Source organism: Dromiciops gliroides, chromosome 2 (assembly GCF_019393635.1).
Source record: "Dromiciops gliroides isolate mDroGli1 chromosome 2, mDroGli1.pri, whole genome shotgun sequence".
NCBI classification, from domain to species: Eukaryota; Metazoa; Chordata; class Mammalia; order Microbiotheria; family Microbiotheriidae; genus Dromiciops; species Dromiciops gliroides.
This window is the reverse complement of record NC_057862.1, coordinates 139249772-139266381: the sequence shown is the minus strand read 5'-3', so window position 1 is coordinate 139266381 and position 16610 is coordinate 139249772. Positions and strand designations below refer to the sequence as shown.

At 33.8% G+C, this 16610-nt stretch overlaps 1 protein-coding gene across 10 annotated transcripts in view; it reads right to left on the bottom strand.

Annotated features, from left to right (window-relative positions):
- Positions 1-986: 986 nt before the first annotated feature.
- The window catches only part of TJP1 (tight junction protein 1), a 306237-nt gene continuing 290613 nt past the window's right edge, over positions 987-16610 (bottom strand). For 3 of the 10 annotated variants that reach the window (XM_043983429.1, XM_043983436.1, XM_043983437.1), the window contains 9 exons: positions 15098-15982; positions 14846-14943; positions 13374-13598; positions 11214-11264; positions 9962-10137; positions 8349-8826; positions 6698-6915; positions 5472-5615; positions 987-2577 (listed from right to left, as the gene is read on the bottom strand). In XM_043983429.1, the coding sequence (XP_043839364.1) occupies positions 2483-2577; positions 5472-5615; positions 6698-6915; positions 8349-8826; positions 9962-10137; positions 11214-11264; positions 13374-13598; positions 14846-14943; positions 15098-15982 (2370 nt within the window). In that variant the 3' untranslated portion in view covers positions 987-2482. The remainder of the gene's footprint in view (positions 2578-5471; positions 5616-6697; positions 6916-8348; positions 8827-9961; positions 10138-11213; positions 11265-13373; positions 13599-14845; positions 14944-15097; positions 15983-16610) is intronic. The other 7 variants (XM_043983432.1, XM_043983438.1, XM_043983435.1 and 4 more) reach the window with 5 other exon arrangements.

Genomic DNA, 16610 nt, shown 5'->3' with positions numbered 1-16610 from the left:
CATGCAAAAAAAAAAAAAAAAAACCCAAGATAAAGCAAAAGCTGGAAGTAGGAAGAGCACCTATTAGCTTTTGATGAACTGAAATCACCTGGCCCAAATTACTTGAATTCTTAAGTGATTATAACATCAACTAGTCCATATCTTACACAAGATTAGTTTGAGATACTTTTATCAAATAATTGCTAAATCAAAATCTGTGGTATTTCTCATATCTATTCATGTAGTAATCATGTCAAAAAAGAAAGTATGTTATCCTGGCATGGAATAAAGACTTAGCAGGGAACATAATAACATGTTCAAATATTTGAAGGGCTGTCAGGTGGAGAAAGAATTAGACTTGTTCTGTTTGGCTCCAGAAGGTAAGATGAAGTCAGCAAAAGGTGAAAGCTGCAAAGAGGCCAATTTAAACTTGATGTCAGAAAAAATCCCCTAATAATGAAGGCTGTCCAAAAGTGTAAGGAGCTGCCCTGGAAAGGAGGTAGCTTTCACCCTCAGGTTAGAGGTTTTCAAATGGAAGCTAGATAAATACTTCTGAGTATGTACGGTGGGGACTGCTATCATATGTAGGTTGTACTAGATGTCTATTGAGATTCCTTCTAATTCAAGATCCAATAAACTGAACCCTCTGAAGTTGCATACTTCATGTATAGATTTGGGGTTTTTTTCTGTCAATTACTAAATAAAGAACTAAATCAAACTAGTTTCAATTTTAAATATGGGCACAGGATAATAAGATACAATCATAAAAGGTCATTTTTAATTAATTTAGTTAATGAACACTGGACTAGAGAGAAGAGCTGGGATTTTTTTTATTCTGTATGTAAAATCTATAGGCTTGATGAAAGACTGCATAAAATTGTTACCAAAATAAGTATGGCAGAAATTAGTGGGTAAAGAATAAAAATAATATATTTTCTGCCAGAGGCAGGGAATAAAAGTGATGATGTATCAATGTTAAGATTTTTCTAAAACAGAGTCCAAGCCAGAATTTTATTATTTTAAAAAGTTTTATTCTGCTTATTTAGAAATTTGAATTTTTTAATAACTGCAAAGAAAAAAAAATCAGCCACACCTGAAGAGCTAATATAATTGATTAACAGAATGCAGTGGTATATCATTCTAAACAAATAGTGCTGATGTGCCATAATAAATTGTCTATTAGTAAAAAAATACATTTTAGGGCACATAATACAGCATCTGTATCACAAATTACAGTAGGGATACTTTTCAAGAATTTAATCAAACTAGAGAATTTTGAGTAATGCATCTTTCAAATGCAGCACTTAAAAATGTAACAATTCTGCATTCTTGTTCTAAAAAATGTCCTTGTATTTTTAATCATAGAAATGCTGCTTTATTGCTGCAAGATGTCAAAGTTCAAGGCTCAAAAGGTATAGGAGAGAATACAAAGATATCCTTTAAGAAACTTGTTTTATATATATATGTATATATAAAAAGGTAAAGTTTATAAAAGTTAATTTACAAACCAAGAACAAAAGGGGTATGCACGCATTATGTACAAGCATCCTTATAACATCTATAAATTTTCAAATGCATAGCAAACCCTCCCCACCCCAAAGGGGGGAAAACCCTATAACATTATTTTCTTCTGGTTCTATTATGATCACATTATGTTTCAAACCAACAAGTTCCCAATCATTTCCCCCCAATCTTTCTCATGATATAGTATATAGATAAGCACAAAAGCCATACAAAAACTTAGCCATACAGAACTAGGATGATCTAAAACTATTAAAAAACATAAGGGTAAGGCATCCCTGCTGGTTAATATGTCTGTAGTAATGTGGTTAATTTACAGATTCAAATAGGCCACTGAACCAGTCTCACATGCTCTGTGTCCATCTCAAAGAAAAGTATCTTCATATACTATAAGTCAGTGTCAATTTGTTTGCCAAATTATTGCAGCTGTAGATTGCTGTAAAATCCACTAGACTGGATATATGCTCCAGATGTATCTGCATTTCAAGAGGGTATATGTGTGTAGGTATGTGTGCACACATGTGTGTGTAAATGTACATACTCTGTGCAAATCAAAATAAACTATGTGTCAAATCCAGACCAAAATGCTTTAGTCCTAACACCAGTGTAGTTAAAAAAGAATACAGCCCAAAATGCTTCCCCATTCACTGGCTGGTATTTTAACGGAAATCTACCAATGTCAAGTTCCAGTGCCCTTAAGAAATACAAAAGCCAATTCAAAAGTAAAATGCATTCAGAACAGCCCCCTGCCCTCAATCAATGCCAGTTTTCCATCATAGCCTCTGAGTTTTATGGCATGTTTTTTGACCATGGTTCAAGGGTGTACTTGCTAACCATCATAAGCTGAAATAAAATGCTTAATACTAACAAGTTCCATCATCACTTTCTATGAACAGCATAATACTTGATAGAGTGGTTCCACTTAAAATTCAGTAAGTCTAACCGAGTTTCACATTATTTAATCGAGTTTCTACTTTAAGTATTAAAAATGATCAATCAAGACAGAAACACAATTTGCTCCAACAAGATAATTTGGATCTCCAGGAAGGGACTTGTTCTGCCAGGTCTTAGGGTCACCTAAGGGAGAAGACAAAACATTATATTATTACCATTAAACAAAGATGTTTACATCACATACCTAAAACACCATTCTCCATAATCCTCATGCATGTGGTTGTATGCACAGATACATAATTTTTGCTCTTTAAAATGGGGCCTGTCATTTTAGAACAGTACCTCTAAGTTTCCATAAGAACAATTCAGGCATAGTTTTAATTTACCTATCTGAAACAAACTATTCACCAAGAGAAATTTATTCTCGTTTAAAAATTTAAGGAAATTTTACAAAACGAACAAAATATACAAGAGCTCTGAAGGTTCCAACATTCCATATAATAAAGGAACTTTGGCACTAGGGATGAATAGGTGGCGGTTTACTGGCAACTATGTGCTTCTATATTGGCTTCCAACAGAACTAAAATTAGTCTGTAAAAATGGCTATTGGTTGTTACCTTAAGAAAAGCAAGTCACATGTTACCTAAATAGAAGAAAACCTTTTTTGTCCAACTTGGAAACGATGTGTCCACAGTTCATAATAATTTTTTATTTGCTCAGAAGCCATGAATTGGTTATTTTATCAATAGGGCACAGGTTAAGTATATTTTAGAAAAAAGAGAGGATACTTTGACCCATTAAATAGAGCTGGAAAATTAGAAGAGGGATATATATGTATTAAAGACACACATATCATTTATATGTCTGAGTTCTCAATATATTCATTATTGCTAGCATAAATCAGGGATAATAGTTTGACTTGATCTATCTTACCTGATTGTTTAATGGACAAGCTAAGTACTTTATAGGTTTTATAAAATGACATTAAATTGGGGCAGCTAGATGGCAAAGTTGGATAAAGCACTGGCTCTGGATTCAGGAGTACCTGAATTCAAATCTGGCCTCAGACACTTAATATTTACTAGCTATGTGACCCTGGGCAAGTCACTTAACCCCAATTGCCTCACCAAAAAAAAAAAAGACATTAAATTAGGGGCAGCTAGGTGGTGCAGTGGATAAAGCAAGGGCCCTGGATTCAAGAGAACCTGAGTTCAAATCTGACCTCTGACACTTACTAGCTGTGTGACCTTGGGCAAGTCACTTAACCCTCATTGCCCTGCCTTAAAAAACAAACCAAAACTACATTAAATTCCTTCTTTGTCTACTTTTCAAGAAGAGCCAAATAGTGCTTCAACCTGACAAACCTCTGTGTACACACATATATGTATGCATACACACATTCTCTCTCCACCATCCCCCACCCAATGTACTGGAGATCAAAGTTGTTAAGAGATGTGATTCTATGGAAATTGGAGTGTAAACTTAAGCTTGTTTAACTAGATATCTCTATTACGAGGAACTCTGAAATGAAACCCTTCATATAACAATCAACTATATATTTGACTTTCCTAAACAAGATGTAGCAGGTTTACTATATTATAAATTATAGGAGACACATACATACATAAATTTAAATTTTTTTTAAAAAGTATCAGTGAATAATTAATTCAAATTCGGCTTGAGTTTTGCCTATTGGAATCTATTGGGGAAACTTTTTAATACATAGGATACTCTGTATAAATAAGAATGATAATAACTATGTAAATCATAGTGTATTTCTGAAATGCATGGAGCTTAAAAACAAGTTATCTAGTGGCCAACCTGGATAGGAAGACTGGAATTCAAATCTTCCCTTAGACATTTACTGGATGTGTGATCTCAGGCAAATCACTCAACCTCTGTCTAACACAGATTCCTCATCTATAAAATAAGGATGATTGCTGTGAGAGAATAGTTCTTGTAAAACACACAGCAAACCCTAAAGCATTATATGAATCTTGGCTAATATTTTACTACAATGGTGATGATGATGATGACCACAAATAGTGGCTAGAATGGTTCTACAAGTTATCACATTTTATCCTCCGTGGTGTTATTACAATCACCATTTTATAGATGAAGAAACTGAGCCTAAGAGTGAGGCAAGATTTAAATTCAAGTCTTCTTGACATGAAGTCCTGCACACTATCCACTGTATCACCTAGCTGTCTCCTAATGTTATTATAATCTTTATGCTGTAAAGCCCACGGTATAAAAGGCAATTTGAACCTGGATCATCTGAATTATGAAAACTGCAAAACAATTTGAATTAGTGATTTTTCTGTATCAGATATTCCTTTAGTGGGAATACACATATGGTGATAGTCATTTGTTATCTTACTTCATAATACAACAAAATACTGAAAAAGTGTGATAATGCAATGGAAGAGCTGAAATTAAGATTTAGTAACAGAAGCTCATAAAAAGGAGGTATAAACGAGAGAAAAATATTAACCCCAATAACATTTTTTTTCCTTCCTGATCTGGCCAAAATTCTTTAAAATTCCTTTGGTGTCCTATTATAGATTGAAGAAGTATAAACATTTAGATCCAACAAATAAGGTAAATATGACTACACAAGAAAATTATTTTAAAGGACAGCAAGTAGGAAACCAAAGCAGGAGTGTTTAGCATTGGTCAATTACACTTTTATTAGTTTTAAGTATATCTTTATTTCAATTTTTCCATTGCATTCTGAAAATTTTGCAGAACAGATCGCCTGTGTTAATAATCTGAAAAAATAAAAGCTGAAAATAAGGTGCCTTTGCTGGATCAATTTTAATTCAATTCAACAAACATTTATTGAGCCTCTATGTGCAAAATATGAAAAATTCAAAAAGTACTTTACCTACCCATATTAATTTGTCTACTCATGATTGATAATATTTGCATTGCAAGTAAATCTAGAAATGCTTATAATGAAACAGAAAGTGACATAAAATGTGATGGCAAATGTTATGCAGTGATCATTAGCCCAGTGAATCAATCATATGACAAGCACCCAAAAGCCCCAAAAGGACAGAGGGAGGACAGCATACCCGACGAGGAGTCGGATGATTTTAGAGCAAAAGACCAACCATCAGGAGTCATAGACGCACAATGTGGTAAGCGCAGCTCCACTGGCTTCAGGAATTTTAGTCCATGGGGCCCACACATAACTAAAGGGCTTAGCAGTGTTTCACCTGGAATTCAGGGGAAAAATATAACAAGGCCCATGATACACATTGCCATATCTACACCTTCAAATTACATTTAATCTCTAAAGACAAAATTGGTCAACAGCATGTCATGAAAAATATATAAAAATATGTAGTTTTAATCTACTCTTGTGAAAATATCCCATGGTCAGTCTTCTAGATATGACATTTTATGTTTACTTACTGGAGGATTTAAGGGGTTAAGACTAATGAACATATTAACATAAAAGTGAATAAGATCATATGGTTATAAAACAAGTAATTTAACACAAGTGCAAAGTCAGATACACTTAAGTTCTGACAAATTTTATGGAAATTAGTTGACTTGATATATTTAGAAAGCAAAGATCTACTTGTCAGAATAAAACTGCCACATTAATGTCACAATAAACTATGATAAAATCACGTATTCAAAAATGTGCTCAGTAGTTTAAATTGAGAGTTCCTAATTTCTGATAAGAACTTTCAGAACGTTTTTCATATTCTAATCTGATTGTATCAGTGCAGCAGGAGAATCCAGCTTATCCTAACTATGAATCAATTTATGTGGCTATTGAATTGATCTATTTTACCTCCATATGTCCTGAAGGTATTTCTTAGAAAATAGTGATTGTTGAAAGCCAGGTTGTGGGTGGGAGTAGTTCTTTTATACATAAACTTCAAAGGTAAACTGTCTAAATTCAACAAATATTCACCAAACACTACATCCAAGACACCATGCTAAGCACTAAAAAAGTAAAAATAAGAATAATTCCTTTCCTCAAGAACTTTAAATTCTATTATAATAAACATGTTGCAAAGTGGGATTACTCGGGAAAATGGCATGTAGACAATAATAAAACTTACTTTTTACCTTGGCAAATATTTCTGATTTACCAAGTTTTGAGGGTGGTTTTTTTTAAACTTATAGAACGTGACCATTCAATACTGAGCTATATTCCTAACTCCCCATAGCTCCATAATAAGGGATTCAGTATATAAATTTAATAGAACTACCATGACAACTGATTGTAACTTCTTATGGAACAAAAATATAATAGTAATTTTTAGGAATATCATACACTTACCTTTTTCTTTATCTAAAGGTGGTAAGATGCTATTATCTCGGCAAACTTTGAAATAGATTTCTTGCTCAATTCCTTCAGGAATGGCCCCTTGTGGAATAATTATACTAACTCCAGTTTCTATGGAACTTAAGACACCACCATTGCTATTAAAAATTCCTCTTGCTGTGGCTACAACAGTATGACCATCTTCATCCTCGTCATCTTCCAAAGCTGAAGGACTGAGAGTTATATAAACATTTAAGGAATGTGGTATGAAAGAATATTTTTATAAGAAGGTATGGAACAGTTGGGATATGTACCAACAGAAGCAGTTATATTGATATCACAGAGCCACTGAATTAAGTTTTCTCTTTCCTTATGAAACCTTTTATCTCATACATATGTATGTTATGGTTAAAAAATAAGGACATGTTCTTATTTTAGAAATTTAATTTCTGTAACTAAGTAATACATCTCTATCATTTATTATATAGTAAAGCTTTTGGAATCCAAAGTTATGTATCTGACAAATAGTAACCTGAGAGTAAAATGGCTTAAAAATAAATTTAAAATATCTATATGATTATAAGTCATAAAAACTTAAATTACTATTTCAAGTTCAATTGTATCTCCCAATGATAGTATAACTCAGGGATACTAAAGTCCTGAAATTCATCAAGTTTTCAATTTAAACTTACATATCAGAAAAAACTTAACACTTAAAAGATAATACACATACTGATCAATCAAGAAGAGCTGTAGTAAGGGGTTATGATTTCAAGGTGTATAGGAATGAATCCTAGCAGGCTTCTTGAACAAAGTGGCTTTTGAAATAAGTTTTTTAAAAGGGGAAAAACAGACTAGCAAGACGAAGAAAATAACACTAACATAACACTGAATTAAGAATATAACATAGAATTAAGTTCTGGGACAATCAAGATTATGTGATAGGTGTAAACTAATACCAGAGCACCAGGAGATAGTTTTTTAATCCTAGAAAGAGAGAAAACTTGTCATAATAGGAAATGTTGTCAGTGTTTTCAATTCATGAAAAGTTCAATTAAGGCACAAAAGCAACAAAAGAAAGACAAGAAATGTAACTAAATTCTCATTTATGAATAGTTATGGATTTAAGACCAAACCTTAAAAAGACCGAAAATCTATGAAAATGAACTACATCAAGCACCTGAATATGTCAAATAAAAACAGGTGTTTTGGACCCACTAGAGCAAGAAGTAGTATAATGAGCATGCTTCCTTTACTACCCTTACCCCATTTTCTATGGTTTAGATCTTGATCTCTGATATTAACTTCAGGGATTAAGTAGATTCTATTTAGCAAGGGGAAAAAAACAACCAGATTCTTCTGCTTATAGGGCTATTCCATAAACAAGGACTACAAAATGTATCTGTAAATAAATTATTCCATGAGTTGGAAATGGCTTTGTAACACACAAACCCCTTCACAATAATGAAATTTAGGATGGTAGACTTTTTCAATTATTTCGTTTAAAGTGTGGGAGTGGTGGTGTTAAAGTTATCACTGCAAGGCTTAAATCACATAGGGACACATTAACTACATTAAATTATAGCTTCACACAACAAACAAATGAAAATCCTAAAGCTCTAAGTCTAAACAAGTTTGAATGGGTTAAAAAAAAAGTGATCCTTACCTTACAGGAATGGCTTTAGGCACTGTACTGCTATTGTTTGGTTGATATTTGGGCCTATCTGTCTGAACTGAGAATGTCTCTACTCCACTGTCAAATTCAGGAGGTTGTGATGAACTGTGTGCTTTCAAAAATGTTTTGGGGGAATTTGGAGCCTTGGGTGACAACTCCAGTTTATGTTGAGTTTCATTTGGCAAGAGATTGTGATTGAATTTAGGACTTTCAAACTTTCGTTCAAATGGTCTGGCAGAACTTGTATAAGGTTTTGGTGTAAATCGATTGTATGCTGGAGTGACTGTTTTCTGAGTTTGTTCAGTTCCATTAACTGGGCCTTTGTCAGGAAAACTTTTCTGAGGATAAAAAGTAGATTGAACAGTATCTTCTCGGTTTGAAGATCGGAATGTTGGTGGCTTATTTTGAGATGGAGGTGGTTCTGGCTTGGACACTAAAGAATTCTGAAAGTCCAATGACAAAGAATTCCCTGAAAAAGAAAAAAATATGACAAGAGGGTTCTAATCAGAGAGAGGAGTAATCAATGGAAAGCGAGAGCAATGATTTCTTTTTCTAAGTATCCATAAAACATAAGAAGAAAACACAAAGATATATATCTCAGAACTTCATTGAAACTGTTCTAACTCTTTGGCAAGCCCAAGTATCCTACCTATTTCACCTCATCTTTTGGGGGCTGTGGTCTGAAAGTCAAGTTCAAAGCTACATTATGACTCTCAAGAAGCAAGTGAGCTCTTATTCCCCTTCCGGGAACAATAAGGCAGAAATGGAGAAATATCAAGTGTTTCTTCCTCAGATGCCTGTTTAGGAGAAAACAGGTTCCTTATATGCCAAGAAATCTTATAAATGGTCAAAGTAGCGTTCATGGGGTAAGAGACGGTCTGGGATGGGGGGGATGGGAAAAAGAAATGGAGCCGTTTTATTTTAAATGAGTGTTATCATTTTTGAAGGGGAAAATTCCTCCCTTGATCACTTAAGTTGTGGTAAGGTGAAAAGTGGATACATTCATTCTTTATTCCTAAAAGGTCAACTATATATTGCTATGGGATATTTATGAGGTTAATCTTCACAGAAAAATATTTGGATTCAATGGAATTGATAATCTGGTACAATTCTCAAAAGACAGAAATGTTAGAATCTTTAGAAATTGAGATATGGAAGTGAAGCTTACACTGAAATTGAATAATAGAAGCCAATGTATTTATCAAATTACTAAGGGCACAACTGATTAACTAACTCATTGTTAATACATCTAAAGATCATTTTTATATCTTTTTAATAAGTTGCTATTAATAGAAACTATGAGTTAATTTTGTAATCTTATGTTTCACTAAAGGGCATTTCACACAAAGGATAAAATAATAGCACAGTAACTAATTTGGGGATACATAAAAAATGTACAATAAAACCCACAGTAAATCTGGTGGTACCCCAAAACAAATAGCTACTCAATAACCAACAAAAAGTATACTCTTTTAAACTCATGCTGACAGTGTATTTATTTTCAGTAAGATATTTATCCTGTTACAGACTTGAAAATGTAATATACATGGTAAAAACAAATTATTCTGTTTATTAATACTTTAAATCAGTTTTTAACCTCATACCTTCAGAAATGAGTCCCTTGGGGTGTGTATGGAGAGACAGTGAAGAGTTGGTAATAGGCTGAGATGGTTGGCTATATTGTGAAGGAGGTGGAGGTGGTGGAGGAGTAACTTGAGCTGATTCATAGCGTTTTTCACCAAAAGATCTATCCATAATGTCAGTTTCAATAGGCTTTCCCCTGTTAAAATATTATGGAGGAAAATGGTAATACTCAGAAATCCACATTTGGCCAAACAGACTTAAAAATGTTCCTAATTGTCACTTTTTTCCTTGCAGTAAAGCTCTTTAAAAAAATTTTTCCTATGAGTTTTGGGAGATGTTCTATACAAAGTCTAAGTGCAATGTCAATCATTTTAAGCACAAAAGAAATCAAGACAATACAAGTACTTTAAGAATATTAGTTTAAAAAAATTCAGAAGATGGCAATCAAAAGGCAGATGAAATTCTGGGTATACTTGAAAACTGTGACTCACTCAACATCCAATTTGTTGTCTTTCTCAATAAATATATCTTAAGCAAGCCTTGCAAATATCCTGCAGAGGAATGATCTTTCATTAATGATTTAACTTTCATTAGACCCAAGTCTACTGGCTCTGATTCTGTAGATGGGGAATAGAAACCTCAATCCTTTTACCTCTACGTAGTCAGAAAATAAACAATATATGAAGAACATTCCTTTTTATACAAATAACATCCAATGCTATTAGGCGTACAAAATAAATAAAATTGGTTATGTTTGGTCAGTTTCACCCCACCCATATTCCTGTAGAAATATTTTAAGGTTATCTAGGTAAGTAGGTATACTTTTATTTACAAGGCTCATTTAAGTTAAATTATGCCTATTTTGCTTCCCCTCCCCCAATAAAATGCCAATCACAAATACATAATACAAAAATGCACATTTAATAGAAATTATCTGAAGAAACCCATAATTGCAACCATGCCATCTAAACCTCAGAAACAATCAGCCTAAACTTCACTAGTTTTATGTGCACAGATTATTTATTAAGAACTGCACTTTTACTTTTACATGAAACAATGTGTTTTCGTGTTTACATGTGACAAAGTAGACTTGTCCCAAGGAACTTCAAGCTAATAATTAGTTCCAAACTAAAAAGTTATTTGCTTTCACAGATATTTAGACTAGAAAAATTTGAAAATGTCTTTAAAGTCTGAAAGTGCACATAATGCCAGTGACAAAAGCCACAGGGGGAGGACACCTTAAAAACATCCTCACATTAATGCCAATCTTACCACTTGATGCTCCTTTTCAAGTAGTCATAGCTAGTGTAAGAGCCAAGAAATCTAGGTGATAGCAAAGCAAATGCAATAGAAGAACGAAAGAAAAACAAGTCATTCTAATAAATTTTTAGGAGATGGTCTAAACTGTCATTTTCAAACACTAAAAACCATCAATAATTGCAACACTGCTTTCTAAGCAGCATTTGGCCTATTAAAAAATATAACTAATACTCACTTGTTCAGAGAAATTACTACTGAATATATGTGTTTATGTACATATGTGTGTATGTGTATACACACACAAATTTTAGTGACCCTACCAGTCTACTTAGCTAATGTTAGCTACTCCCAAAACTGAATAGTAAAGTGAGCAAATTTTAATATTCATCCTTTCATCCAACAAGAATGTTAAGTAAGTATACAAGTAGGCAAAGTAAGTAGTGAAGTGGGTAAAAAAGCAGGCAAATGATAATCTGGCAGTGAATAATTGAGTCAACTCTTTAATTAAAAGGAAAAATGCTGCAAAAGAAATGAATACACATTTAAGTATGCAGAACCAAACTGGACATCAGGAAATGACTATCAAACGAAGTGCCTGAATTGGCCAACTTACTAGGATGACCATAGATCTGCACATTTTAAAAATACATGTAAAAGAAGCAACTCTGTCTAGCATCAATTCCTTCCTAGATATTTTCAAAATGAAATGTGATTCAAGCTTTAAGAAGAGAAAAACTTTAGATGTATTTTCAAAAAGATTCGCTATCATAGACCCTTACCCACAACTATACATGAACTCAGATGACAAATTTTATCTTTGTATAATTCTTAAAGTCTAATAACCTGCATTTGTTTTTCTTCCTTTCTAACCCTGGGCCTGGATCTTCCAATAGTGAAAGTAGGTCAGTATTCACTGTGACTTTACATCCCATATTATTTGTTGTTTGGAAAATTATTTCATCTAATTCTACCATTCTTTTTTTTTTTTTTTCTTTTTTTTTTTAGTGAGGCAATTGGGGTTAAGTGACTTGCCCAGGGTCACACAGCTAGTAAGTGTTAAGTGTCTGAGGCCAGATTTGAACTCAGGTACTCCTGACTCCAGGGCCGGTGCTCTATCCACTGCGCCATCTAGCTGCCCCGTAATTCTACCATTCTTAATGATTCTTTTCTGCACTAAAAAATGTTACAGAAGACACAGGTTGGAAAAAAAAGTCATAGGATAATAAAAATAACGATAGCTAGCACTTATATAGCACATTAAATTTTGCCAAGTTTGTCATGTGGGTGTAAGAGTATATATTCACCGATACATGCACATGCATGCACACATACATAAAATCTCTTTCAATTCTGATAACATTTCTTTATCTCCCATTGTATTTTATACCTGGAGAAACAGATGGTGACTTGCCCACAGTCCCAAAGCTACTCTATTCAATAAGCCACGCTGTTCATTCTCTAGCCCAATCTCCTTGTTTTACCGATTAGAAAAGTTACAATCCTGAGTTTCAGTAACTTGCCCAGGGTCACACAAGGACTAAAATATCAGGAGGGATCTGAATCCAGATTCTCTGACCCTAGAGTCAGCATTCTTTCCCCTAAATCATGTTGCTTCCTATTAAAACTCTTCTAAAAAAAAAAATCTGGTTTTTTGGCAGGACAATGGGGGTTAAGTGACTTGCCCAGGGTCACACAGCTACTAAGTGTCAAGTGTCTGAGGCTGGATTTGAACTCAAGTATTCCTGAATCCAGGGCTGGTGTTTTATCCACTGCGCCACTTAGCTGCCCCCCAAAATAGTCATTTTTTAAAATTATGGTCCTACAAATGCAAGAAGCATCTTATAAGAGCATTATGATTGTATAGTCTATATCCTACCCACATCCCTATGTCTTAAGAAAAAGGAAGCACAAACTTTACCTATACATTCTATGTGTAGATTTTACTTAGGAATTCTTTCTACTACAAGTTGAATGTTACCTTCTCAGACCATAATTTAATACAAAGTCTTCATAGCTGCCCCAAACCCCTTGAATTACAAAACATCTATACACTATTATAATTTTAAAGCTTATTGAAAAGCACACGACTTCTCCATCTATTATCATTCTCCTGACAAATTCAATCTTACATGATAACAGTTTACTTACAACATCTCAAATTAAACAACTTACTTAGAATAACTAGAAAAACTTAGTTGATTTGAAGAATGAATTGGTTTGGCAGACTCTATGAGATGGCTGGCAGGAACTTGTGCTGAAGGTTTGTTTTCAAAGCTTCTTCGATCAAAATATGAGAGTTGCTTTCGATAGTATTCCTCATCTTCCTCAGGATCATAGTGATTTGACCGAACAATATCTTCAGGTGCCTTCACCTGAGGTTTCTGTGGTTCTGGGGACCTAGTACATGAACATGTAAGTCCTTCAAACTCATGTTATGATATAAAATTTACAATGAAAACTTCAAAGATATAGAACTGGAAGGTAGGCTATTGTAAGCATATCCTACACTTTTCGCTTTAAAAATCAAATGAATGTTTAAAATACCTTATTTACCTGTTAACTTCCAGTTTCTAGAGCCTTCCTAAGGAACTAGAAAGCTTAATCAAGTATCTTATTCACAAACACCTGCCAGCTTTTTACCTATTTCAGACACAATCATAACAAGCAAAGCTTTCTGTTTTCCTAGCTTGTAGCACACTAGAAGCAGTTTAAAAGGGAAGATATTTCTAGAGACATACTGATAATAGGAAGAAGTGACCAGTGATAGCCTAACAGCAAATTGTCAGGAATGTTACCAAAGTTACATGTTGACATATAAGCTCTGAACCATAATCCTGTGACTATTTATTGCAAGGACAAACAGACCACAATGGCGATACTAATTATACAATTATATTGTGTAATTATATATTCATGCCTATGATTCATAAAAAGGTTAAATTGTATTTGATAAACATTAAGGAGGCAGGGAAATTCAGAATGTAGCCTAGGAAGAATGTCATAAAGTGTAAAAAGCTAAAGTAAAGTTTGTGAAATGATCAATAATACATCATTGTCTGAAAGAAGCTAAAATGTATTTAAAATTTTTTTCCAACCTAAAGCCATAAAAAGTTTAGCTACAAAGAAACCGCTTGTGCAGTATAACTTCCTCACTTGAAAGACATTTTTTTTAAACAACTTAAGAATTGTTCATAAGATTGTTTTCACCTTCCCTGCCTAATCTATCTCATATGCAATCCAAATAAATGTAAGGGCAGTTGAGATTTTTAGTCATATGATTCTTTTCATCTCATCTTTCTTCCCTTTTACTAAGAGAAGCATTATAGAGCAATATACAGAGAGCTGGCCCTTAGAGCCAGAAAGACTTGAGTTAATTCCTCCCTCTAAGACATACTGGCTGTTACTTAACTTCATACTCTAAGCAACTCCCTAGTATTAAGTTGTGGAGAAGGTGCCAACCTGAATTAGTAGAGGGCGCTTCTTCATCTGGGCATTCCTTGTAAAGGAAATCAAAGATCCAGTCTCTAGCCCTACCCTAACAAGAGTAAAAGTAGTCTTTATTGAACTACTAAATGCATAAATAACCAAAAAATGTAGTTTTATACCACAATCCAAACTTCTTTATTAAATAACAATACACCCACCTGTACAGTGTTTTATCATGCTCACTGAACTGATTCTGAGAAGTAGATTTAGAACCACTGATGGGAGCAACTGCAGGTTTAGGTGCTATTTCTGGGGGCTATAAGGGGGGGAAAAAGATGACATATTATATCTTTGAAGCAATTAATTACTAATTACTTAAACTTTAAGGTTTAAGAATAGAAAAGATTTTAAAACTTTTATATTGTGATAATAAAGTAATCATAAAAATTCCTTTTCTTTTACATATTTACCTTAATAGCAGCTGTGTCATTAATGTCCTTCTTACTTTCTAATGATGCTGACCTTTTGTTTTCAAACATTTTGACTCTAGTAAGGACAGACTGTGGCTTCATTGCTGGATCTTCTTCATCTTCAATTATAGTAGGTGGTGGTGGAAGTGGTTTGGTGTTTGAAGGGAGCACTTCTGTCTTTTGAGAAGAAGGTATTAGAGTAGGAACACCTGTAGAGCCATGGGAAGAAGGTTCATAATGCCCTGCTTTAGCATTAAACCCTTGTGGTGGTACTTGTTCATAACTTCTAGAGTACTGATCAAAATACTGCTTGGCTTCAGAAGACTTGGACATTGCTGAAGAGTAAGGCTGTGTTTCTGACTTATATCTACCATGAATATCATATCCAGAAGTTGGCTGTTCTTCATATCGTAGGCTAGAATTTTTAGGGGGTTGGTCATAGCGTGACCTACTGTCATAAGATGCTGGGGTTGGTTCTTCAAAACGAGGTTGTATTGGAAAGTAAGCACGTTCTGAAGCCTCATCAGGATGCTGTCTAGGGTCAAAATCTCTAGAGTGCTGATTATCAAAGGAAGGCCTTTGTTGGTAAGGCTGTTTGTCATCATAATATGACCACTGGTCTTCATAAGAAGGTGTGCGATGATCATCATAATGCAGGCGAGGGTCATAGCTTCTAGACAACTGATCTGTATAGTTGGTGGAATCATACTTGAATGCAGGTGGTTCAATATCTCTACTGGATTGTTTTTCTGCATAAGGTGGTTGAGGTTCATAGCTCAAATTAGATTCTTTTTCCTGTCTCTGCACTGGTTGGTTAACAGGTAACTGTTTCATAACATAATTTTGTCTTGGTGGTTCTTCAGTATACTGTTCTTTTCTATATACCTATGTGGAACACATAAGCTTAGCTGTAAATATCTGGTTAATAATCCCAGTCTAATTTTATTAGATAAAACAAACGAACAACCTGGGGAAAAAAAGGTATTTTCTGCAAACAATTATCAGGTTACATTTAGATTAGAGGAAAAGGCCAGTTACTAGGCTGTTATTTTGATTAGGAGAAAGCCCAAAGTTTAAAATGCAGATACATAGTGTCACAATCTACGAAAATAAATTCAAGTAAGAAATAATTTAGCTATTTAAAAAGTAGCCAAGTTATGATTCGCTGAGCTATTGTTTCATTTGATTTTTATATCTGAAATTTAAGAATATAAAGAAAAGCACAGTATAATTTTCAGTGAGGTTTTTCATCAAGGTTCTCTGGTAAGCAATTAGGAATTGGCAATAAATAAAAAAATAAGCTTAGAAATAAAAATATTCAGCAAAAATCATTGATTGAAAATATCCATTTTTAGACAATAAGTATACATTTGGAAGCCATGCAAGCTAAAACATTTAATAATTCATACTGATTTAAGTGCACTAAACTACATAAGCCCATAGTAAAAAGCAAAAGGAATCCTTAAAAGGGGCAAAGCAAAAAACGTTCATGGTGCTAGCTTGGGACAACAGC